Below are 22,202 nucleotides of genomic sequence, written 5' to 3'. Positions count from 1 at the left end.
AGTTTTAATTTGAAAATTTGAAAATGTTTGTAATGTTACAAAATTTTAAAATCTTGCAAGGAGAAAAAACAGAAGGGTAAAATGGTCATTTTAGGTGCTTAAAATTTTGAAGATAACAGAACAGATAACATAACTCTCAGCATCTATCTTTGCCCTCCCTCCAAAAAAAGAATAAACCAAACCAAACCATGGCCACTTCTTTAATCCCTCTGTCTTCTTCTTCATTTCTCCACCCTCTCAAATTCAAAACCCTAGCTAAACCCAGAAACCCTAACCTCTCCACCACCACCAGAAAAATCATAACGACCTGCGATTCCCAGAAGAACGCAGGGACGTCGTCGTCGTCGAACCCCAGCAGCAGAAACCCCAATTTCCAGAAACGTCGCAGCAAATCCTCAAAGTATGGAACTTCCAGAAGATCAATCCTCAAGAAGTCCTTCTTGCAAGAGCAGGTTACCTTCACCGCGCGTGTCTCCGACGATCCCCAGGTTGCGATTATCGGCGGCGGAATGGCTGGTCTCGTCTGCGCACTGAACCTCGAAGCTCGTGGCGTAGAGTCCACTGTTTTCGATACGGTTCGTCGTCTTGGGAGCTCCCCCCCCCGGATTGTTTTTACAATTCTCAATTAGGGTTTTGGGTATCGAGAAAGTTGTGGTCTTTAGGTGTTTTTTTTTGGTTAATTCGTCTCTTCAAATCATGTTGAAACTGTTCTCTGTTATCAATTAGGGTTTTGTGTATCGAGAAAGTTTCGGTTTTTAAGTGTTTTTGCTGTTGTAACTGAAATAAATTAGTAAGGCTCTGTTTTGTTTTGTTGTGTTGTGATGTTAGGGGATACATGGGTTAGGAGGAAGACTTGGGACAAGGATTATTGAACCACAAGGACTGGTTTTCGATCACGCCGCTCAGTTCTTCACTGCGGATGATTCTCGGTTTATTCAGTATGTCGATGGGTGGTTAGAGAAAGGACTTGTTCGAGAGTGGAAAGGTGTTGTGGGAGAGCTTGAAGTTGGAGGCAGTTTCTCCCAGTTTCCGTCTTCATCGCCTCCAAGATATGTTGCTGTTAATGGCATGAGATCTCTCGCTGATTCATTGCTATTAGAGGTTGTTGCAGCAAAAAACAAAATTGAGTCTTTTTGTTATGAGTTGAAGTAACTAATACTTGTTGATTTTGTTGCAGAGTCGATTAGTGAATGTGGTGAGACCTTGTTGGATTAGTAAGCTAGAACCACTTAATGGAATGTGGCATTTGAGTGAGAACGGAACGCCTCGTGGTCAGTTTGATGTCATTGTCATTGCTCATAATGGTAAGAAACTCTATTGATTCCTCTCTCTTGATCTGCAGCTTTTATATCTTTTTTTCACACAAAACCGTTCACCTTTTTCAGGTAAATGTGCAAATCGTTTGCTTTCAGCATCAGGCTTGCCTCTCGTTGCTAAACAGATGAAGGTAGATAATATCTAGTGCAACAGTTAAACACCATGGGACTTCTTCTGATGCAATCCTATTTTTTTTGTTTCAGAAACTTGATCTTAGTTCCATATGGGCACTATTAGCAGCTTTCGATGATCCTCTTCCTACAGTGAACTTCGAAGGAGCGTTTGTGAAAGGAGTTGAATCATTGTCTTGGATGGGAAACAACTCTGCAAAGCTTGGAAACGGTGGAACTCCACACTGCTGGACTTTCTTTAGTACTGCAGCTTATGGGAAACAGAACAAAGTTCCTCAGGTTAGTTAGTTTCTTCAAAGCTTTACAACATAATGCTTAGAAAAGCTGCTGAAACCAAATGGTTTTCCTTCCTTATAGGAAAACATCCCAACGGTCACATCGGAGAAAGTTAGAACCGGGATGCTTCAAGGTGTGGAACTTGCATTGGGCTTGCCTGAAGGCTCGCTTCCTAAACCGGTTTATACACGTCTCCAGCTATGGTAAGTATTGTATTAACGGTGCAAAAAATGTTCGAAGTTTTTGTGAAATGATTCAGTTTTCTTTGTACAGGGGAGCAGCTCTTCCAAAGAACACTCCTGCAGTTCCATGTATATTTGATCCACTAGGCCGTGCTGGTATATGTGGTGACTGGCTTCTCGGTTCTAACCTTGAATCCGCAGCCTTGAGCGGCGAAGCCCTCGGAAACCATGTAAGAAGCTTCCTATAATTAATTACTCTTCTTAACAAGCTTGTGTTCTTACTGGTGTTTACAGAAGAAGAATATAACAAATGTTTTTTGTTATTTTGCTCTTGTTTTCCCCTTGCAGATTGCAGACTTCCTTCAGAATAACGAGGCTAATCCAGAAGAGTTTGCTATCGGTTTACATGATAGGCCAAGTCCTCTTACTGGCCATGATATTGGGCAGTTTCCTGGTTTAACATCGGTGGGAGAGAAGCAAGAAGCTAAAGCATATCAACTTCTGTGAATACGTCAAGTCTACCACTTCTACTTAATCAAAGATTCAAGAAGCAAGACCCATCGATGCACACTAGGTTTGTAACGCTTACAGTGCCCACTTACAGGACCTTACAGTGTCGACCCTTCTTCATCATTGTAAGCGGCTTACCCATGACCGGTTTGATATGCTGAATCTGTCTATGTATGAAAGTTTTGTTTAGGCTCAAAAGTCCATTGTACTACACAGCGAACATTGTATTGAAACTTAGTTAGCTGAATATATTGTTGCATACATCTATAAAAGCTCTTGCAACTTCTCGTTGATGCTTGCTGGTACTGCCAGAGAAACTGAGTTCACAAAATGCTCTTATAACTCATGTCAAAGTGGAATATACAATTGCAAAACACAGCTACAAAGACCAGTTTCTTGAATCTAATACATAGTACTTCAAATCCTAGAGTAGACGCAAGAAGGACAAGCATTGACTGACTCTGTTTCATCAAGTGTGAGCTGATTGTGAAGACAACAGTTTTGAATGGTTATGCTCGCCTTCGTAAGTCACAATTAACATCGAAGTTTCATCTACACATCGCTCCACATGCTTCCTCGCAGGACAGCCTCTCACACTGCTGCACTTGTAGTATCCCCTGCAAATGAAGGAAACTTATATCAAATGAACACAAGTTTAGAGGAACCTTCCACCACAAAAGATGAGTACCGTGGATGTGGTGAGCCCTTGATCGGTTTCTGACCATATTTCCTCCATGAGTACTCATCTGGAGGTATATCTGCAATCCTGTTGCTGATTGCAGGCACCTTGATTGATCGTTTCACCCTAAGTTTCCTGTAAATAAACTCAAACCTTTACAAAGAGACACGAAGCCTTGAACAGATCACACTGTAGCAAAGATCATGAACAAACCTTTTCTTGGAACAATGACATTTGCTTCGACTTCCACACTTGGAACTACCAGAGCACATCTTCTTAGATATCTGGTCAGACCCACGTGACAATCCACTTAGATGAAACGAGCTCCTATCGTAATCCACCACACTAGTATCCATGCTAAGAGACGATACAAATGATCTTGATCCGTTAGACACACTCGGAGTATAGCAACTGCTACTACCAGCTCCATCAAACTTCAGGTTTACACCGCTACTGCTCCTAGAGTAAGCTATCTGCTGGTGGTTGTGGATTAACTGATAAGGAGGAGCTCGAAAAGGCGGTGGCGGCGGCTTTAACTCCAGAAACGACTTCTCCAAACACATTTTGTGGCTAAGCATCAATGGAGCTGGAACCATCTGAAGAGGCTCTGGTGCGAGAACTTGAGTGTAATCACTACTCACATCGTTACCACAGGAAATAGAGCTCTCCACGAAGATATGCTGAGGAAAAGATGGCCTAAACTTGTTGTTGAGTCTTCTAAACTTTGCATGACCTGGTCCTCTCGTTAAAAGAGACGATACTCTCTTCAACTTGGAAACTGCTTCACTTGTCTCAACCATGAGAGATTTAAAATCACAACTGGTTTGTTGTTGTGACAAGAGATTCAAGACAACATGACAGCTTTCCATAGCTGATTTGCTAGCAACTTCAACTTCCTCCATTTCTTTTTTTTTTTCTTAAGATAATACAACAAGAAAACCCCAACACCTCAATTCACAGACTAATTGCAACCAACAAAAGACCCCAGATTCCAAATCCTAGTGAATCTAAACCGATAAGACATGAAAAGAGTGTACCTTTAAAGCTAATTTAGATCAAATCCAAGACACCTACACACCCTATGATAAAACCAAACACCATAAGTTCCTTCTTCCTAAAATAGATGAGATCTTTTTTTTTCTATAGCAAGAAAGATAAAGTTGGCTCATAACAAGGAAAACAAAACAAAAGCTCCATGAAAGAAAATGAGATCCATTTGAACACCTAAACAAGAGAAGTCACCCAGGAGAGATTAGGATAAAAAATACTAAAAGAGAAAGATTGTTCTTGATTGTTTGTTTGTTTGTGTATGTGATAGAGAGAGAGAGAGAGATGTTGAGAAGAGTGTCAAAGGTTATGACTTTTGCTTTGTGGGTGGGGAAGAGTTGGACTTGCTTTTTACTAAAAATTCCCCCACTAACATTTACAAATTTTAAAATGCAAAAAAGTGTTCCTAATCTTCTTCGTTTATCCAAAACAAACAAAAGGTAAAGTTGAAAAAGACAATATTATTATAATTACAGTACTACAAAGACATTAAAGCAGAGAGGTGGTCGTCGCAGTCTCAGAGGAGAGAAGAAAAAAACAGAGCTCTCTGTTCAAGATTTTCTAGGTGGGTCCTACTAGTGGACCTACTTTTTACCTACTAGTTTAACATAAAAATATTAAAGTAATTATATTGTAAACATGAATTTACATTACTGTAAATTTCTCTTTACATAATATATATATGATGTTTTTGGTTTAATACACAAAGATTAAAAACTTATTAAAAAGAACATTTTAAAATTTATAAAAAAAACTATAAAATCTAATTGATTGAACAATTTTTAATAAAAGTAAAATAAAATTTAAAACATTTTACATTTTGAAACAACATAAAATTTTTAAAACATCATATAATTTAAAATGAAATGAAAGAAGTACAGTATGTTGTAAACATTAAAAAAACACTATATCATACCAGCTTTTTCAGATTTGATGATGATACTAAAGTCCAAAAACATCTAATCTATAAAACATTAGACCATTTTTTACTCAAAAACATATATTACTACGAAACATAAACTACATGTTTTAGTACATGTAGAACTAAATCAAGATTCCTACTAACTTTAGTATTCAAAAATGGTAATCTAATTTCTAGCTAGGAATCAAATACTTAACCGACTAAACTTTTACAAAGCTTTATTGGTTCTTCCTGTCTTTAAAGTTGTGTTCCTAGGAGTATCACAAAACAGGTTAATAATCCATCTCTTTATGCAAAAAAAAAACTCAAATAAAGGAAAAGATGCTGCATTCATCTTGAGTAGACAGAGACCTTCCTAATATTCTTTGGATCCGATGCTTAGAACTTATTCCACCAGTTCAATTGAAATTGTTTAGTTAATGTGATAGTTATTTTGTCTAATTAACAAACAAAAAAATGACATTTGAAATCATCCAAGGTATGAACGAATCAATAACATGTCATCAGAGAAAATTCACCACTCTATTATCAAATTACAAAATAAACATCCATCTAAAATCCACAACAACAACAAAAAAATTCAAATCTTAGACAACTTGAGCTGCCGCATCTCTCTCCTCTAATCTAATCATTATCTTGCTTCTAATGACTCTCAAGCCATGTCAAAGATCCAGCGACCAAGAACTTGCTAGGCAATGCCCCTGGCGATGGTGCTAAATACGTTATCTTCTTCCTCAGCACATCAACCTCCGTCACATACACAAACCCTGAAACATTGCTGCACACAAAGCACCACAGAGAGAGATAATATAAACATCAGAAAACACAACGACCAAAGATAATAAAACATTAGGAACATTTTGAGATTACCTTGAGACAATCTGGTCTGGTTCTTCTGCATACGAGATAGCGAGGATAGAATGAAGCAGATCCCTCTCTTCGATATTTACAGTCGTTACTCTCAACGGGTTAGAAACAGGGTCAGACCCTATTGGAAGAGCTGACCTTGGCGCTTGTGGTCCACCGCCAATGCGGAACACTTGCACATCACCGAAGCTAGATGTGTTGGCGTAAGGAGAGAGCTCTTTAGACAGACCGTAGAAATATTCCTGAATCCTAGAGCTCCTTCCTGTTTTACGGTAGTCACGGTTCCTAGCCACAACTCCACCTGATTTGTGAAGCTTCACCACGTCCACATTGCTCTTACTCTTCAGCACATCTTTAAGCATGCTGAAGAGCTTTTCTTGACCCAAGACTAGTACAACCGAGGCGTTGAATGTTTCTATTGCGTGGAGAAGCAGCTGCAAAACAAAACACACAGAAACAGTTCTTTAAAACCAAAAGCTTTATGCTTGAAAAGAAGAAAGCTTTTTACCTCATAACCGATACCATCGATCCATCCCATTGTGTTGATCACCATTCCAGCAGCTCGAGACTCAGGGTTCCCTAGAAACTGTCTCTCCAGCACTTGTGCAAGCTCCTTCACCATAGTTTTGTACAGCTCAACGTTGTTACTGAGAGAACAACGATAAAAAGTTTCTTTTAGAGATGAAAACAGTAACATTATGATTGGGGAAGAGACACTTACGCTGGTGTAGTGTGACCGTAGTAGTAGACGAGGGCCATATCTAGAGGAAACCCTTCAACAGGATCAAGTGGCATCTCTATAGGTGTGGCAGCAATAGAACCAGGTATTGTAATGGAGCCTTGGCCAACATCAAGGTCTACAAATGTAGGCTTCCATCCTTGTTTGGCTGCCCAACTAATAAGCATCTTTGTCAATGTGCTCTTTCCTGAATCCGTAGGCCCTACTACAATAACTCTAGGTCCCTGCCATAATCAAATGTTTCAGCTTGATAATAGTTCAAACAACAACAAGATCATGGAAGAGGAGTACACGTACCTGAGGAGATTCAGAGTCAGTAGATGTGGAAGCTTTGGCAAAACGTCTCCTTGCATCGAGTATGGCGTGCACATTAACGTAGCTGACCATTGGTGTCTACAAAAAAGCTGAGAGATCAATCTATTGCTCTGAAGGAAGCGTGGAAAATGAAACAAGAACATATACCTCATCTGCTGTATAGTCAGTTTCAGTGACACCATCCATCTCAATCGTCGCTCCATACCAAGTGAAAACCTGACAATAATCAAAATACAAACACAAGGTTTCAGAGTAATGATCTTTGAACTTTCAAAGATATAGTTAATAGAAGGAAGAACAACATATCTCCTCATGAATGTCTACAGAAACTAACTTAACGGTTCTTAACTGATTCGTCATGTTACTACCTAAAGCTTAAGTCTTTCACCCTCCCAAAAAAAAAAAACACAAAGACTATAAAGTAATCACCTTTCCCAACCTATGAAGGCTAGAGGATGAACTTGATAGCAACTCAAAGTGACTAATCCTGTTACTACCTAAAGCTTAAGACTTTCATCACAAACAAAACACAGAGACCATAAAGTCTTCAACTTTCCCAAACCCGTGAAGGCAAGAGGAGTGACTTTGATAGCAACTCAAAGAACACACTTGGAGATTAGATAACCACATAACTAATATTGTTACTGCCTAAAGCTCAAGTCTTTCTGTCATATTATAGGTTTGAGAAAAAGAAAACATTACGGCAAACTTGAGGCGAGGAGGGAAGGTACGCCAGATCTCAGGAGGGAGCTCAGAGCCGAAGATCTCAGCAGTCCCGTTAACAACACGGAGTCTGAGAGGCTCGTCAGAGACTTCGATCCTTAGCTCGCTTTCTCTATCCAGCTTGACCTGCTTCAGATTACTAGACCCTCCAGGAACCGCGCCGCTCAAAGCCGGTGGATTCATCGACGGGCCACCGTAAGCCATGGCAGTAGCTAAGAGAAAAGAGGACGAGAATGTAAGTGCCATTAAAATCAATTAACTGAGATAGAGATAGAGAGTACGATGTGTTACCAAAGAGGGTCGACGGGGAAGGATGGACGGAGATACAATTGCGATGCGACGGCGACGGCGACGGCGAAGAGAGAAGCTAGACTTGATAACTGATGATGTCTTTGTCGTTGGCTTTTTATTGTGGACTCTGTTTCCGTTTTTCTATAAGGGTAAAATTGGAAAAAGTTATTTCCGGTTTCGAAACGCGTCAAGCACAAAATCATGTTGAAGTGAAGGTAATGTTAATGTGGCTGCTTCTTTGTATTGTGTTAGAGATGCTCATGGTCCTGGAGGGTACTTTGCTCATGTGCGAAGATAAATGACTAAATGTAATCCTCTTGCAGCTCTTATAGCGATCTCCCTAGCTAGCCTCTGTTTTCAAGTTAACTGTGGATTCTTTGTGTTGTATATAGATGCTCACAAAAGTGTACTTTGCTCCTGTGTGAAGGTGTAATATAATCCTCTTGCATCTCTAATAGCTATATCTCACTAGCTTTTTGTTTTTCAAGTTTACTGTGGATTGTTTGTGTTGTATAAATGCTCAAGGAATTTTTTATTTTTTTTTGCTAAAAGGTATAATTATATCATTTATAAATGAAGAGAAATTATCCTAAGCAAATGCTTCCAAGGAAAAAAGAATAAAACACAAGGAAAGCATTACAAAATGAAGGTGGTGGTGAACGAGTGACTCTTCTTTTGAGCTCAAACCGTATGAAGGTCTGATGTGGTAGAGTTTCCATATAGTTGACCTAACCATGAAAACTTAGAACACATGACTTGCATGAAAACAAGAAGTAAAAAAGATGCAAGTTATATATATCGTGTGGTACGCTCTTCTTCGGTTTGTCAGTGAGGTTACTGGTGTTTGTCTGTAAGAGAAGCAAAAGTAGTTGGAGAATACATGGGGGAGAGTATATTAACCGAACAAACTATGTTTAGCATATGTATGCTTAGAGAAGTTAAAAAGGACCTGTAATCTTCCTTTGTCACATGCATTCATTCTATCTAAATATAGAAACTTGTAACAAACCATATTGTTTCAAAAGTTGACTTGAAACGAGATATAGACTAAGGTAGTTTCTAAACCTCTTTTCTTGGAATGGTCAAATAATCTAAACAAAGAAGTCCCTAAAGATATGGTTGAGTCAATCATCAAATTTAAACAATGGAGGAAAATAGCTTACATAGAATTCAATGGTGGAAACTAACTTGCTATCCTCCATTAAAGCACCTCGAGACTCCTCAAAGTTTATCTGGTCGGGTTGGGCAAAAGCTAACAAGAAAAGGGCATAAAAAAAGAAAAGACATATCTGATCAACCCGGCCCACTTTAACCTCTTTGTTGGCCGCGCTACATGTTCTAACGCGGCCATCTCACAAAGAACATATATTAAATTACACACACAAGATTCAAAAGCTTAAAGCTTTGATAGTAACCAAGAAAGAACCCTAGCTTGCATCACAAGCCACATCTTCATAAAACACGTTAGCTTCCTATCACTCTACTTTATACAAAAAAAATGGTGAGAAGAAGAGAAAACCTTACGTTATCAGTCTTAACACCGCCCCTTGGCGAGGCCAAGACGGCAGCAACAACTCCGGTGGGTTTACAGAAGCCGAAGAAACGGTTATCAAAACAATTATCTATGTTGGAGACACCACGAGACATTGCTTGGGAAAGAAGAAGACGTCAGATGATAATGATTCAGGAGAAGAAGATGCTTCACAAAGGCGTTTCAGACAATCTTAGTGAACAGACTAAACTAACAGATGAGGATTTAAACGAGCTTAAAGGATCCATTGAGTTAGGCTTTGGTTTCAGTGAAGAAGCTGGACAAAAGCTTTGCAATACTTTACCAGCTCTTGATCTTTACTTTGCAGTGAACCGTCAGCTCTCTCCTCTCCCATCACCTAGCAGCAGCAGCCGTACTAGCAGCGCATCTTCATCAGCTTTCTCGATGAGTATTCCTGGTAGTCCCAAGAAAACTGATTCAGATTCATTGAAGATAGTATGTCCAGGTAAAAACAAAACTTACCATTTTGCTGCTTAATTAGTTGAATCGAACCGAATCTCCTAACCAAATCGAACGAAAAATCAAATTTACGGTTCGGTTCAGTAGGATTGGTCCGGTTAATAAATAATAACTACATGTCCTACTTTGAGTGTTTTTTTTGTGTGGATATTTTTGCAGGGGACAATCCTCAACAAGTGAAGCAGAGATTGAGACATTGGGCACAAGCAGTTGCATGTTCTGTGATGCAGACTTATTGATAAAGTGTATATGTGATTGTAAGCTTCAATCACTCAGATTTTCTTTTGAGAGATAGGAAGTTCAAGAATCATTTAATCAAGATTCTGAAGACAAGAAAAGCATAAAAAAGATAGAGAAGAAGATTGTGTATATACTTTTATGCTAAGGGAACAAAAGATGAGAAAACAAAAAATGTCTTTTCTTGTTCATAAACTGTATACCCAAAAAAAGAAAAAATTCGGTATGGTCTTGGACTTGATAATTATAAAATGAGAAATTCTTCTAATCTTTTGAGCCAATTTGCATCTCTAACGTTATTAGTCACTAATTAGTAATCAGAGTATATTTTTGTAACAAAATATATTATTGGGTGTGTTTTGTAATAATAAAAATATGTGAGGGTGTAAATTTCAAATTAATTGAAAGAGTAAAAAAGACATCTCTCGAGTCCTTGTAAAAACCTAGAAGACAAAAACCTTCTTACAGGTTGCTGTGTATTCAGACAGAAACTCCGGTGTCGGCGAACGGAACTAACTCCTACACAACAAAACCCACTTCAGAGTTTCGTTATCTCATCGGAGAAGTAAGCTTAGTTATCTGCCATGGCTCCTGATGCTTCTACTGCTCTTGCAGGTCTGCTCTGCTCTCTTCCTTAAAATCTCTTGTAGCTGAATGCAACTAGATTCCTTGATGGGTTCTGACACTTGTCTCTACTTGAATTGATCTGATGAAGAAAGCTCGCTTTTTTATTTATTTTTGTGAAATTTTCAGTGTTATTGAGATTCAGTGTTATTGAAAGTTGGAAACTTTGAATCTTAATCTTTGTTTTTTTTTTTGAATTGTTACTTTCCAGCAAGGGAGAAAGTTCAGCAGTTTCTGAATGCAGCTTGTACCGGAAACCTCGAGTTCCTCAAAAGTGAGTTCGTTAATCACATTAACACCCTTATGTTTATATTACATCTCTTTGTCTGATGTATATCTTCACCAAGCAGATGTTGCTAAGCAGCTTGATGAAGGAAAAGGCTTGAAGACAACCGTGGAGAGTGTCAAAGACGCAAACAAACGTGGTGCGCTTCATTTCGCTGCTAGGGAAGGACAGACTGAGATATGTAGGTATCTCTTGGAAGAGCTGAAGCTTGACGCTGACACACAAGATGAAGCTGGTTCGTGTCTACCTCCTGTTTTTTATAGCTCTCTTATCGTTACTTCAAAACTTGTTATGTGAGATTGTTGTGATGATGTTTCAGGGGATACTCCGCTTATTCATGCTGCGAGGCAAGGACAGATTGGGACAGCAAAGTATCTTTTAGACCACGGAGCTGATCCTAATGTTGCTAGTGAACTAGGAGCCACTGCATTGCATCATGCGGCTGGGACAGGTTGGTTGCTAACTAATATGTTGTTTGTTTCGTTTCACTTTCTTCTCAGGTGACAAAGTTGTTGTATTTTGCTTATGTCAGGGGAAATTGAGTTGCTAAAGGAGTTGCTTTCTAGAGGTGTTCCGGTTGATTCTCAAAGCGAGTCTGGAACGCCATTGATCTGGGCTGCTGGCCACGACCAGAAAGATGCGGTGCAAGTCTTGTTAGAACACAATGCTAATGTAAACCTCTCTTGTGTATATATCTTTAGTTTAGTTTCCCATCTAAACAGAACCTTAAAGTTTGTTTTTAATGTAATCTTGCAGCCTAACGCTGAGACCGAAGACAATGTCACGCCGTTGTTATCTGCAGTGGCAGCTGGTTCTGTGGCATGCTTAAAGCTGTTGGGCCTGGTTTGAGATGCTCCTTATCTGTAGTCTTGTCTTTGTTTTGGTTGCTATACAATCTTTAGATCAAGCATGGTTCTTTTTTTTTCTGTTAATTACAGGCAGGTGCCAACGCTAATGTTTACGCTGGTGGTGCAACTCCGTTGCACATTGCTGCTGATATTGGAGATATTGAGTTGATCATCCTTTTACTTAGGCCCTGTTTGTTTCTCCATTTAGATGAATTCATTTAGCTGATCCATTTGTGTGCTCCATCTAAATGATCCATTCAAAATTTTGGTCATGTTTGTTTCTCCATTTGGATGAGTCATTTGAATGAACCATTTGAATGTATTTTATGTTTGTTTCTCCATTTAAATGAATCATTCAAATGAGTTTAATAACCAAATTACATATATACCCCTATTTTGGTTTAATCATATATTTGATATCAATTTTAACTACACAAAATTTTATTATTCATTATAAAATATATTTACACTAAAATTATTTTAAAATCAACATTTTGACATTTATAAAATTTTATTTCATAAAATATACTCAAACCTTAATTTTTTTTAATAAACTTTCAAACAACTCAAAGTATATATTCAAATTTTAATAAACTTTCAAACCGTTCAAAGTAGATATTCAAATACTAACAATAATGTTTATAAAACTGAAATTTAAAAGATGTCTAACAATTTAAAGAAACCCATCTAAAGAAAACAATATCATACGTTTTCCACACTGTCTCATATCTTTGGACCACAAACAAGAACTTCCACATTCTTCACTCATTGCTACAACAATCCAAGAAGAGAAACAACCTGCCATATAAACCATACAAAGAGTTCTTGGTCAGTCAATCAACAATGGGAAAGACATACCTACAAACATAAAAAGACCATAGACACATACTTGTATGATGCTAGTATGGAAGTCTAGTTCCTCTTGCCATCTCCATAGTAATACAGTGACGCACACTCTCCATCAATCTATCACCCTGCGGAATGTATCCGACATGTTCTTCTTCATCATCACCATGCTGTTCATATGATTCCACTCCTTCCCAATATGAAAAATCAGTATCTCCATGTTGCGAATCTCGAATAAAGTTGTGGAGGGCCATGGTTGCTGTCACAATCTTTATCCACTTCTTCAACTTATACTTGGGATGTTTTCTGTCTAAAACTCTCCATTTGGCTTTCCAAACACCAAAAGTCCTCTCAATCATTGATCTTAAACCGGAGTGCCTGCGGTTGAACAATTCCCTAGTGTTTGATGGTGGACCTCCTCTGTTGAACTGATCTATATGGTATCTAGTCTTGCGATGAGGACCTAAGTAACCAGTTCTGGTTGGATAGCCTGAGTCGACCAAGTAGTATTTTCCAGCTGGTGGGTGAGGAAAAGAAGCTTCTTCAGTAGCACAATATGTTAGCACCTTCGTGTCATGTGCTCTCCCGGGAACTCCAACATAAGCGTAGATGAACCTCATGTCAAAATTACAAATAGCCAGCACATTCATGGTTGGTTCACCTTTTCTACCTCTAAATGGCTCACTATTCCCACATGGTGGACGGACAGCAATATGAGTTCCATCTAAAGCACCTATGCAGTTCTCTATGAACACAACAAGAATCTAAAGCTCATTAATCTATGAACACAAATGAACATCTCTCAATGAACACAATGATTTCTCTATGAACACAACAAGATATCTAAAGGTCATTAATCTATGAACACAAATGAACATCTCTCTATGAACACAATGATTTCTCTATGAACACAACAAGAAATCTAAAGCTCATTAATCCGCAGTATTATAGCTCATCAAACACAAATGAACATTTGAGATCTCTCTATGTACAAACCCACAAACAAACTCGACAGAGAACAGAGAACAGACCCACAAACAAACTCGACAGAGAACAGAGAACAGACCCACAGAAGATCAAACCGGTGAGAGAGATGACGGCGAGAGAGACACGACGAGAGAGACGGCGAGAGAGACACGACGAGAGAGACGGCGAGAGAGAGAGACGGCGAGAGAGAGATGGCGAGAGAGAGAGACGGCGAGAGAGAGATGGCAGAGAGATGACGAGAGAGAGAAATGACGAGAGAGACGACGAGCTTCAAGCTCCTTTCATGGGGGCGAGAGAGACGGCGAGAGAGATGGCGAGAGAGACGGCGAGAGATGGCGAGAGAGACGACGACTCGACGAGAGAGATGGCGAGAGAGCGACGGTGAGGTCAGAGCTTCAAGCTCCTTTCATGGTGGCGAGAGAGAAGATGAGATTGAGAGGTCTGTCGGCAGAGAGAGAACGATGAGACTGAAAAAATAACAAAATTAGGTTTGTAATATTTGAGTTTTATCAAGGGCAATATCGACATTTCTGCATTTTGACTGAACCAGTTCCAGCCAAATGATCCGATTCGGTTCAGTCAACTGATTTGCAAAATTAAAACTAAATTTTCGAAAATCATTCGACTGAGCCATTTGAATGAGTCGTACTTTTTGTGTCTAAACGAACAACGCGCTCAGCTTCATTCAAATGGCTCAGTTGAATGAGGAAACGAACATGACCTTAAATTAAGAGCTGAACCTGATCTTAAAGACGAGGTAAAAACAGCTTTTAGCGATGAAGCCCTTTTTTTTTCTTCTTTTTGTTCACTTGTTCCGATTTTGTGATTTTCAGGAAGGCAATAGGGCATTAGAAGTTGCGGCTTTAAGAGGGAACAGAACGATCGTTGGGACTCTCTTCCCCTTGACAACAAAACCTGAATCTGTTTCTGTATCAGACTGGACAGTAGATGGAGTTCTTGCATCAAACAAAGAACAAGAGAAAAACTCAAACAGTGCAAAATCTGGAGAGACTTTGATCAAGAAAGACCTTCCTGAGGTACTGCTCAATACTTTGATCAACATGCATCTCTCTTACATCAAGTTAATTTAAAACATACTGTTTATTTACTTCCACAGGTCTCACCAGAAGCAAAGGCCAAAGCTGCAGAAGCAAAAGCAAGAGGACAAGACGCGTTCTACAAGAAGGATTACCAGATGGCCATTGACGCCTACACACAAGTATTCAACACTGAAAACTCATCTGAAGATTCTTTATTTTATGTTCATTTTGTGATTCTGTGCCATTTTCTTTGAATAAAGGCTATTGATTTTGACCCTACGGATCATACCTTCTTCTCAAACCGAAGCCTCTGCTGGTTGCTGTTAGGACAAGGTGAGCATGCCTTGTCGGATGCTAAAGCCTGCAGAGAACTAAAGCCTGACTGGCCTAAAGCTTGTTTCAGAGAAGGCGCTGCACTTCGTTTGCTACAGGTAAGAAACCATCTCACTTTCATTGGTTTTATTTTTGAACACTGAAACGGTATAAATCACTGAGTTATCTGTGAAACTCCAGCGATTTGATGAGGCAGCCAATGCATTTTACGAGGGAGTGTTGCTAAGCCCTGAAAGCAAAGAGCTCATTGATGCGTTCAGGTTTGTTTGAAACACTCATGATGTTTGGTTTTGTATCTTTCTTTTCAAGATAGTTTAAGTGTTTATTTTTTCTTCTTCTACAGAGAAGCTGTAGATGCTGGAAGGAAGTTTCACGGCAAGGACAAGATTAAGGACAAAGCATAAGATCTTCAAGAGATGGCTCTGTTTAGTATCTGTATGAAGTTTTGATCTTGCTACTTAACCTGGCCTCTCCCTTTATGCAGTTGCTACCTTATCTTTTATTTACTTAAACTTTCTAAAAGCTTCAGGAACAAAGTTTAGTGTGTGGTCTGATTTTGTCATTTGTTCGGATTTACAGCTATGATTTCTTTTTCTAAATGGTAAAACGATTATTTTATGAGAAAATGGCTTAGAAAAAGATTATGGCAATGATAGAAAATACTCAAACTATTATTCTCTCTTTTTGAGAGATCCACATTTTTGAAAAAAATATATATCAAGAGGATATATATATTCTTTTTCCATACATTATTTAACAACAAAATTTTAAAATAGTTGTGTTTTGTTGAAATTTTCTATATAAAAGTTAAGTATAAAAAATAATGTATTTTCTATTTAACTCTGTTGAAAATTTTCAACGGTTGAAAGTAAAAAATATGGGTCTATAAGTAACACATGTCAACAAATGAAGAAATGTATAAATAATAACACTTATTTATAATTTTAACTCATTTTTTTATTATAAAACATTTTAAAACGTAAAAATTATACTAAAATACATAACTTTTTATGATCCAAAAATGGAGACTTGATTTATTTGATTTGGATATATAAAAAAATCTACTTCTATTATAATATTTTCATCATTCTATTTTTAACTTTTAATCATATTATTTTGGAATTTCTGTGTGAATATTTTTAAAAATGTATTTATACGTAACGCTATTTCATTATTTGATTAATTTTTAACTATAACACTTTATTTTATTTTGTAGCCAAATGTAAAATAGACATATAAATCATTGTTTTCTTTTTATAGAAGACTAAGAACACTGTATGATAGCTTCTCTTCGCATTTGTATCACTTTATTTCTTAGTAACTTCTTTATTTTTTTTGCAAATTTTATTTCTTAGCAACTTACACACATGGATACAGTAATAATTTATCTTTACTATGAAGGAGTGAGGTCGAGGTATTTATTTTATCTTACAATATATGGTGATGATAATAAGATGCAAGATGGTGAATGTTGGATGAACTTTAAAGGTCTTTCAGCAATTGACAAAGGCGTAGTTGACAATCATGTTCCCACGAGCGTATCCCTGACCGTTGGTGTCGAGCTGTTTGAAAACGCCGTCGTCTAAGTCCAAACCACCGTTACTGCATTGATCCACGATTCTCACAGTAGCTTGTGCTCCGGTCGCAGTATTCGTTACCTGCGTAACGTGAGGAACTTAAAAATCAGTTTTAAATGTGGAAAAGGCGTTTTCAAACCGCGGTTTTGTAATGTGCTATTGACTTTGACTTTACCCTTAAGCATCTTCCGCAAGAATCACGACCACGCGGTCCGACCGGACCACAAAAAGCTGTCCACCCATACTTCCTACGCCATTCGAGCGGTTGGTCTCCTTTCCACGTTGAGCAGTACGCACTTACTTTGTAAAGGTCCCAACCGTTTTGCTCGGGATAGTAGTAATGGTAGGTAGCTCTTACGTTAGAAGCTGTTTGAGCGGCTGCTTTAGAGGCAAACGCGCATAGCAAAATAAACACACATATGCTAAGCCTTGCCATTTGGCGATGTTTATATGTTTTGTTGTAATTTGTGATAGAATCAAAGATGGACGAAGCAATATATAGGGGTCAGTTGCTATATTAAAAAAGTTTGGACCGTTGTGAATAATTCACTTAGGATTTGAAATTTCAATGGATTACTAGTCTTGGGAGATGGCTATGGCGGCTTGTTCAAGCTTTGTGGTGGAAATGATCGGAAGTTTTTGAGGTGATAAGATAGAGCATTTATTAGAGTGGACACATGTTTATGTAATGTAGATTTAGTCTTTAGGTGTTATGTGCTTCGTACGTTGTCCAACACAATATATAGCATACAACTTTTCCCGATTTGCTTGAATTTTTTTTTTCTGCTTGAAATTCTATTTTTGTTATATGTTGATTATGTTTTACCATTTAGCTTCGATGTAATTTAGTTCATTATAGCTATTATTGTCAAAAAATAAAGTGTAACGAACAGAACATACTCTTCAATTCAGTTCAAAAAAAAAAACATACTCTTCAATCATGTTATTTTATTTTATTTATTTTATCTTTATTATGAAAGATCGAGATATTTATTTTCTTTGTTTAACATTATTAGTTAAAGATAATAATACGGAGATGATATGATCAAAGATCATTAGATGAACTTAAAGTCGATGATCTTCAACAATTGACGAACTCGTAGTTGACAATCAAGTGGCCACGAGCGTATCCCTGTCCGTCAGTATCAATCTGTTTGAAAACGGCATCGTCTAAGTCTAAACCCCCGTTACTGCACTGATCAACGATTCTCACCGTCGCTTGCGCTTGAGTCCCAGTATTCGTCACCTGCGTTTGCGTTATTATGTTACTTTCAAGACACTAAATAAAATATGGTATATATATGCACCATCCACCACATTATGAATAGGGCGTTTTTCAAAATAGTGTCCTAAACACATAAAGATGACAAATCGATCATAAGGGAAATGGGTTTTCGGCCGATAAAAATGATGTATCCATTTATGCACTAATTCTAGATAAGTGCATAATTACCGCCTAATGATTTTTTCAACATTCTTTGAAATAGATAAATTGACTTACCCTTAAGCATCTACCGCAAGAATCACGACCAGTCGGTCCAGCCGGACCACAGAAAGCTGTCCAGCCGTACCTCTGACGCCACTCAAGTGGTTGGTTCCCATCCCACGTCGAGCAATACGCACTTACTCGGTAAAGATCCCACCCATTTTGTGCAGGATTGTAGAAATGGTAAGTTGCTCTTACGTTGGTAGCGGATTGAGCGGCTGCTTTCGCAGCAAACGCACATAGCAACACAAACAAGCATATGCTAAGTCTTGACATGTTTTCTCTATGTTGTTTTTTTTAGTTTAAAGATGTGGTGGATAGAATAAAGTGTTTGATCAAACTCTATTTATAAAAAAGTAGGATACTATAATATGACTAACTTCGCCTAATAAAATATGTGGACCGCCGTTGTGTATACTTTTCTTTGGCGTTGATTTGAAAATTCAATGTACTTCCTATTGTTGGAAGACTTTTCTAATCGCTTGTTACAGATTCCATGGCGGTTGAACTTTCTTCAACTATAAGTAATGAAGAAAAAAGGAAAATAATTATTTTCATCATATGTATAACTATAAATTATATTTTTCTCTGGCGTTGATTTGAGTATTTAATTGTTTATACATTTATGAAAATATGGTGATATTATAAGATTTATTTAACACAACATGGTGTCAGTCCTATTATATATTGGCTGAATACCATGTTCTAGTATGAGGAGTACTTAAATCAGATATCCTTATACAATAGTATGTATACACTATCGATGAAGACAAAATGTAAAAGACAATTTGTTTTTCTTGTAACTAATAATTACGTAACAAGATCATAGATGCACGGGAAGAGAGGACTGACCATGTGAACATTATTCAATATAAGTAAAAACGTGCACGTCTTTGCTAAGACCACCGTTTATATAACCGTCGAAGTTAGTCCTGGTTCATGACCATACTTTCAAAAAAAAAAAAAAATCATGACCAATTACTTTCTAAACATCTATGATCTAGCTGTGCGATATCTTCTATTGGCTTCCTTAGCTATGCATTGTTGTTGGACATGCACTAGTGATATTAGTATCTATAGTAATATTCGAAAATACAAGAGCATCTCTTTATTGATAATTTTAAGAACTGCCAAGAACAACACAAACATATCACTCGACATAGAGGTCTTTTATTATATTATGTTTTGATAGATCTTGATCTCGAACATCATTAATTACATGATATCAAACGCCATCAGTGGCTGAAACAAGGATGTTTTTGAAATCAGCAGGCTGATCAATGAGTTCATTGCCACAGTCAACAAACTGGTAGTCAACAATGAGATGGCCTTTTTGATAGCCATCGCGATCGGTATCTATTTGATTGAACATTGCAACGTCCAAATCCAATCCTCCATTGCTGCATTGGTCGACTATTCTCACAGTTACAGCTGCATTAGTCCTTGTGTTCCTCACCTGCACCCATTAAGAATCAGCAGTTAATCACACCGCGGTTTTCAGAAATCTGCTTATATATGATTTGTTACAAAAACAAAATTATGCTAATATATGATTCCTTCAAATTCACTAACACACCACAATTGACATCAGTAAAAGTCAAAATAACGTGTTATATATGGGGCAAATAACTTTGATTTTTTTTTGGAACTCGGGCAAATAACTTAGATATCACAAATTTTTTTGACAAAATAGCACATAAAAATCTCTAAATAACCCTAATTAAATGATTAAATAACTCTAAGCCCTAAAACTTAAGTTACATATAAAATAAAAATTTATTTTTAATTTTTGAATTAATGTTATTTTGAGAATTTTCTCCTTATGTATTATTTGTGGAACAGAAGTGTGTGTTTAGTACTATTCTAGAGTATTTAACTTATATAATAAGACTAACCAAAATGTCATTTAAAGTGAAAATAAAAGTTCTCTTAAGATTTAAGAAGCAAAAACCATTTGGAGTGTGTAAAACTAAAAAAAATATTGGTCTTGGTTCTGAACAAAAGCAAACAGAATTGAAACAAGGCATGTATAACTTGTAAAAGAATCATAAGTACTTACCCTTAAGCACTTGCCGCAAGAAGCTTGACCACGAGGACCAACCGGTCCACAGAAGGCGGTCCAGCCATACTTACTCCGCCACGAGTATGGTTTATTAGCATCCCATGTGGAGCAGTAGGCACTCACGGCATTCAAATCCCAGTTATTCTGCGCCGGATTGTAGTAATGGTAGGTGGCGCGTACGTTAGACGCGCTCTCTCCGGAGCCGCTTGGCCCGCCTCCCCAACAATTGCTTTGACAGTTGTTGTCCGGTGAACAGTAGTCCGCCGTGGTGCCGCAGTAGCCGTACTGGCTGCAGCAGATGTTGCCGGCGCAAGTCCGACCACCGGCTTGGCGGCCGCATTGTTGTCCGGCCACCATAGCCGCCGCGTATGATAACAATATGAGGGTTATGCTAAGTTTGATCTTCATGATTGATCAGTTTTTGTCTTCTTGGTGGTCTAATGAATGTATCTATATATATTATGTATACGAGATCTGTATCAGAGGTTAACTATTTACATTACTATAATGTTTGTTTACTGTACATTATTAAAATGTTGACGAAACTAATTTAATTATATATATTAATGTTTGCCTTGTGGTTTTATCCAATTGGTTTTGTAGACGTTTGAGATAACGTGTTCAAACCATGGTGAAATACATTAGTCAAATGTGTACACACGTTCATCGATATATCATTTTATCCTATACAATCGTGTTCGAAACTGGTTGGATTGTATAGAAAATGAAAATATGAAATACATATTTTTCTAATGGTTGTTACTCTTGATTTAATTGATTAGAGGAGCTCTGTAAGTTATGGTTGTTAGATTTTTATCATCGAATATACGTTATAATGTTTAAACTATATTCTTTACAAAGTTTGCTTTTAGTCTCTGATTTGAAAATGAAAATTCTACATAGGAATTATGCAGTTTTCTAGTAAATTAAATTGATTTTCTATAGCTAAACAAAATAATACAGTAGAAATGTTAATTTGGAATGTCATTAAGGCTGCTTGCATATGATATTGAGATTAAAATGATGTGATGAGACTTCGGTGGGAACTGTCTGCATGAGAACCGTCGATGACTTTTGGACGGAAGCCATCTGATCAGACGGTTTAAAAACTATGTATCTTCGGAAACCGCGATACAGGGGATGATGAGAGGCGGCTAATTGTAATTGATTGCTTTTATAAATAGCAGCCTGGTAGATAAGAGTCGCTCTCAATTGGACTACATCATTTTGACTATACGTTGTATTTTTAATATGAGAACTTAAATCCTTTTCCAAATGCATATCTACAATTTTTGTTTGCTATAAAGGTTTTTATAATTTTCAATTAAAATAAAGATTAGAAGTATTCATGACAATTGTTATTTTCTATTATATCGGATGAATCAAAGTCAAAATTTTGAAATTTAAAGTTAAGCATTTTGACTTGTTGTTCAACACACATTGTAAAACATTGCATTCTCTAAAAACTGTTTGATTTGTAATGGTAGAAAATTAATGTAAACATAACAAAATACTCTTAACAGCTTTATTTATCGCATGTTTTTTTAGGTAATCATCCAATGTTTACATTATTCTCTAGAAAATAATTCCAAAAATTATGTAACAGAGTTTCAATACTTTCTCGACATCTTTGGGATGCCTCGCATCCTCGCCTATATGGATTTGCTGGTATGGGTACATGACGATGACGGTGATCTCCATTACCGAAGCTTATCGGTAAATAGCCCAGATATTCTGTCTTGGTGCTGCTAACAAATACATAAACTAATATCAATATTGTCACAAACGGAAACTTTTTTACCTTTTATCATGATTTTGTGTTTGAATTTTATATTTCGTGTAGAAAGATTAAAAACTCAATGTATG

General features: G+C 37.4%; 9 protein-coding genes and 1 long non-coding RNA gene across 10 annotated transcripts; 4 read left to right on the top strand and 6 right to left on the bottom strand.

Annotated features, from left to right (window-relative positions):
- Positions 1 to 139: 139 nt before the first annotated feature.
- LOC108863233 (uncharacterized) lies at positions 140 to 2,709 on the top strand. Its single transcript, XM_018637590.2, has 8 exons — positions 140 to 575; positions 829 to 1,101; positions 1,178 to 1,304; positions 1,386 to 1,447; positions 1,521 to 1,727; positions 1,806 to 1,927; positions 1,998 to 2,136; positions 2,255 to 2,709. Exons 1-8 carry the CDS (start codon positions 189 to 191, stop codon positions 2,411 to 2,413), a joined length of 1,476 nt encoding a protein of 491 aa, XP_018493092.1. The 5' UTR covers positions 140 to 188; the 3' UTR covers positions 2,414 to 2,709.
- Positions 2,710 to 2,734: 25 nt separating this feature from the next.
- LOC108863234 (probable WRKY transcription factor 39) lies at positions 2,735 to 4,468 on the bottom strand. Its single transcript, XM_018637591.2, has 3 exons — positions 3,309 to 4,468; positions 3,105 to 3,230; positions 2,735 to 3,033 (listed from the first exon to the last, which is right to left on the bottom strand). Exons 1-3 carry the CDS (start codon positions 3,995 to 3,997, stop codon positions 2,886 to 2,888), a joined length of 963 nt encoding a protein of 320 aa, XP_018493093.2. The 5' UTR covers positions 3,998 to 4,468; the 3' UTR covers positions 2,735 to 2,885.
- Positions 4,469 to 5,533: 1,065 nt separating this feature from the next.
- LOC108805130 (protein CLP1 homolog) lies at positions 5,534 to 8,153 on the bottom strand. Its single transcript, XM_018577099.2, has 8 exons — positions 8,000 to 8,153; positions 7,688 to 7,920; positions 7,133 to 7,201; positions 6,968 to 7,063; positions 6,653 to 6,894; positions 6,440 to 6,578; positions 5,935 to 6,365; positions 5,534 to 5,842 (listed from the first exon to the last, which is right to left on the bottom strand). Exons 2-8 carry the CDS (start codon positions 7,910 to 7,912, stop codon positions 5,707 to 5,709), a joined length of 1,338 nt encoding a protein of 445 aa, XP_018432601.1. The 5' UTR covers positions 7,913 to 7,920; positions 8,000 to 8,153; the 3' UTR covers positions 5,534 to 5,706.
- Positions 8,154 to 9,215: 1,062 nt separating this feature from the next.
- On the top strand, positions 9,216 to 10,517 carry LOC130495248 (uncharacterized). Its single transcript, XM_056986680.1, has 2 exons — positions 9,216 to 9,996; positions 10,170 to 10,517. Exons 1-2 carry the CDS (start codon positions 9,498 to 9,500, stop codon positions 10,247 to 10,249), a joined length of 579 nt encoding a protein of 192 aa, XP_056842660.1. The 5' UTR covers positions 9,216 to 9,497; the 3' UTR covers positions 10,250 to 10,517.
- Positions 10,518 to 10,684: 167 nt separating this feature from the next.
- LOC108861297 (uncharacterized) lies at positions 10,685 to 12,385 on the top strand. The gene is made up of 7 exons (XM_018635135.2): positions 10,685 to 10,862; positions 11,083 to 11,145; positions 11,222 to 11,392; positions 11,477 to 11,608; positions 11,690 to 11,829; positions 11,914 to 12,000; positions 12,096 to 12,385. Exons 1-7 carry the CDS (start codon positions 10,832 to 10,834, stop codon positions 12,225 to 12,227), a joined length of 756 nt encoding a protein of 251 aa, XP_018490637.2. The 5' UTR covers positions 10,685 to 10,831; the 3' UTR covers positions 12,228 to 12,385.
- Positions 12,386 to 12,589: 204 nt separating this feature from the next.
- Positions 12,590 to 14,297, bottom strand: LOC130495249 (uncharacterized). The gene is made up of 3 exons (XR_008934516.1): positions 13,918 to 14,297; positions 12,895 to 13,596; positions 12,590 to 12,803 (listed from the first exon to the last, which is right to left on the bottom strand). It is a non-coding gene; the product is annotated as an uncharacterized LOC130495249 (long non-coding RNA).
- Positions 14,298 to 14,459: 162 nt separating this feature from the next.
- Positions 14,460 to 15,837, top strand: LOC108858984 (uncharacterized). Its single transcript, XM_056986681.1, has 6 exons — positions 14,460 to 14,595; positions 14,672 to 14,875; positions 14,956 to 15,057; positions 15,139 to 15,309; positions 15,392 to 15,471; positions 15,555 to 15,837. The coding sequence occupies exons 3-6, from the start codon at positions 15,034 to 15,036 to the stop codon at positions 15,613 to 15,615; spliced, it is 336 nt and encodes a 111-aa protein (XP_056842661.1). The 5' UTR covers positions 14,460 to 14,595; positions 14,672 to 14,875; positions 14,956 to 15,033; the 3' UTR covers positions 15,616 to 15,837.
- Positions 15,838 to 16,517: 680 nt separating this feature from the next.
- LOC108861295 (pathogenesis-related protein PR-4) lies at positions 16,518 to 17,267 on the bottom strand. Its single transcript, XM_018635134.2, has 2 exons — positions 16,964 to 17,267; positions 16,518 to 16,869 (listed from the first exon to the last, which is right to left on the bottom strand). The coding sequence occupies exons 1-2, from the start codon at positions 17,222 to 17,224 to the stop codon at positions 16,705 to 16,707; spliced, it is 426 nt and encodes a 141-aa protein (XP_018490636.1). The 5' UTR covers positions 17,225 to 17,267; the 3' UTR covers positions 16,518 to 16,704.
- Positions 17,268 to 17,716: 449 nt separating this feature from the next.
- Positions 17,717 to 18,608, bottom strand: LOC108861294 (pathogenesis-related protein PR-4). Its single transcript, XM_018635133.2, has 2 exons — positions 18,290 to 18,608; positions 17,717 to 18,034 (listed from the first exon to the last, which is right to left on the bottom strand). The coding sequence occupies exons 1-2, from the start codon at positions 18,548 to 18,550 to the stop codon at positions 17,870 to 17,872; spliced, it is 426 nt and encodes a 141-aa protein (XP_018490635.1). The 5' UTR covers positions 18,551 to 18,608; the 3' UTR covers positions 17,717 to 17,869.
- A 751-nt stretch (positions 18,609 to 19,359) lies between these two features.
- LOC108861293 (hevein-like preproprotein) lies at positions 19,360 to 20,781 on the bottom strand. Its single transcript, XM_018635132.2, has 2 exons — positions 20,334 to 20,781; positions 19,360 to 19,730 (listed from the first exon to the last, which is right to left on the bottom strand). The coding sequence occupies exons 1-2, from the start codon at positions 20,742 to 20,744 to the stop codon at positions 19,500 to 19,502; spliced, it is 642 nt and encodes a 213-aa protein (XP_018490634.1). The 5' UTR covers positions 20,745 to 20,781; the 3' UTR covers positions 19,360 to 19,499.
- Positions 20,782 to 22,202: the final 1,421 nt, after the last annotated feature.

This window comes from Raphanus sativus, chromosome 5 (assembly GCF_000801105.2).
Source record: "Raphanus sativus cultivar WK10039 chromosome 5, ASM80110v3, whole genome shotgun sequence".
Lineage (NCBI taxonomy): Eukaryota > Viridiplantae > Streptophyta > Magnoliopsida > Brassicales > Brassicaceae > Raphanus > Raphanus sativus.
This window is presented reverse-complemented; position numbering and strand designations above follow the sequence as displayed.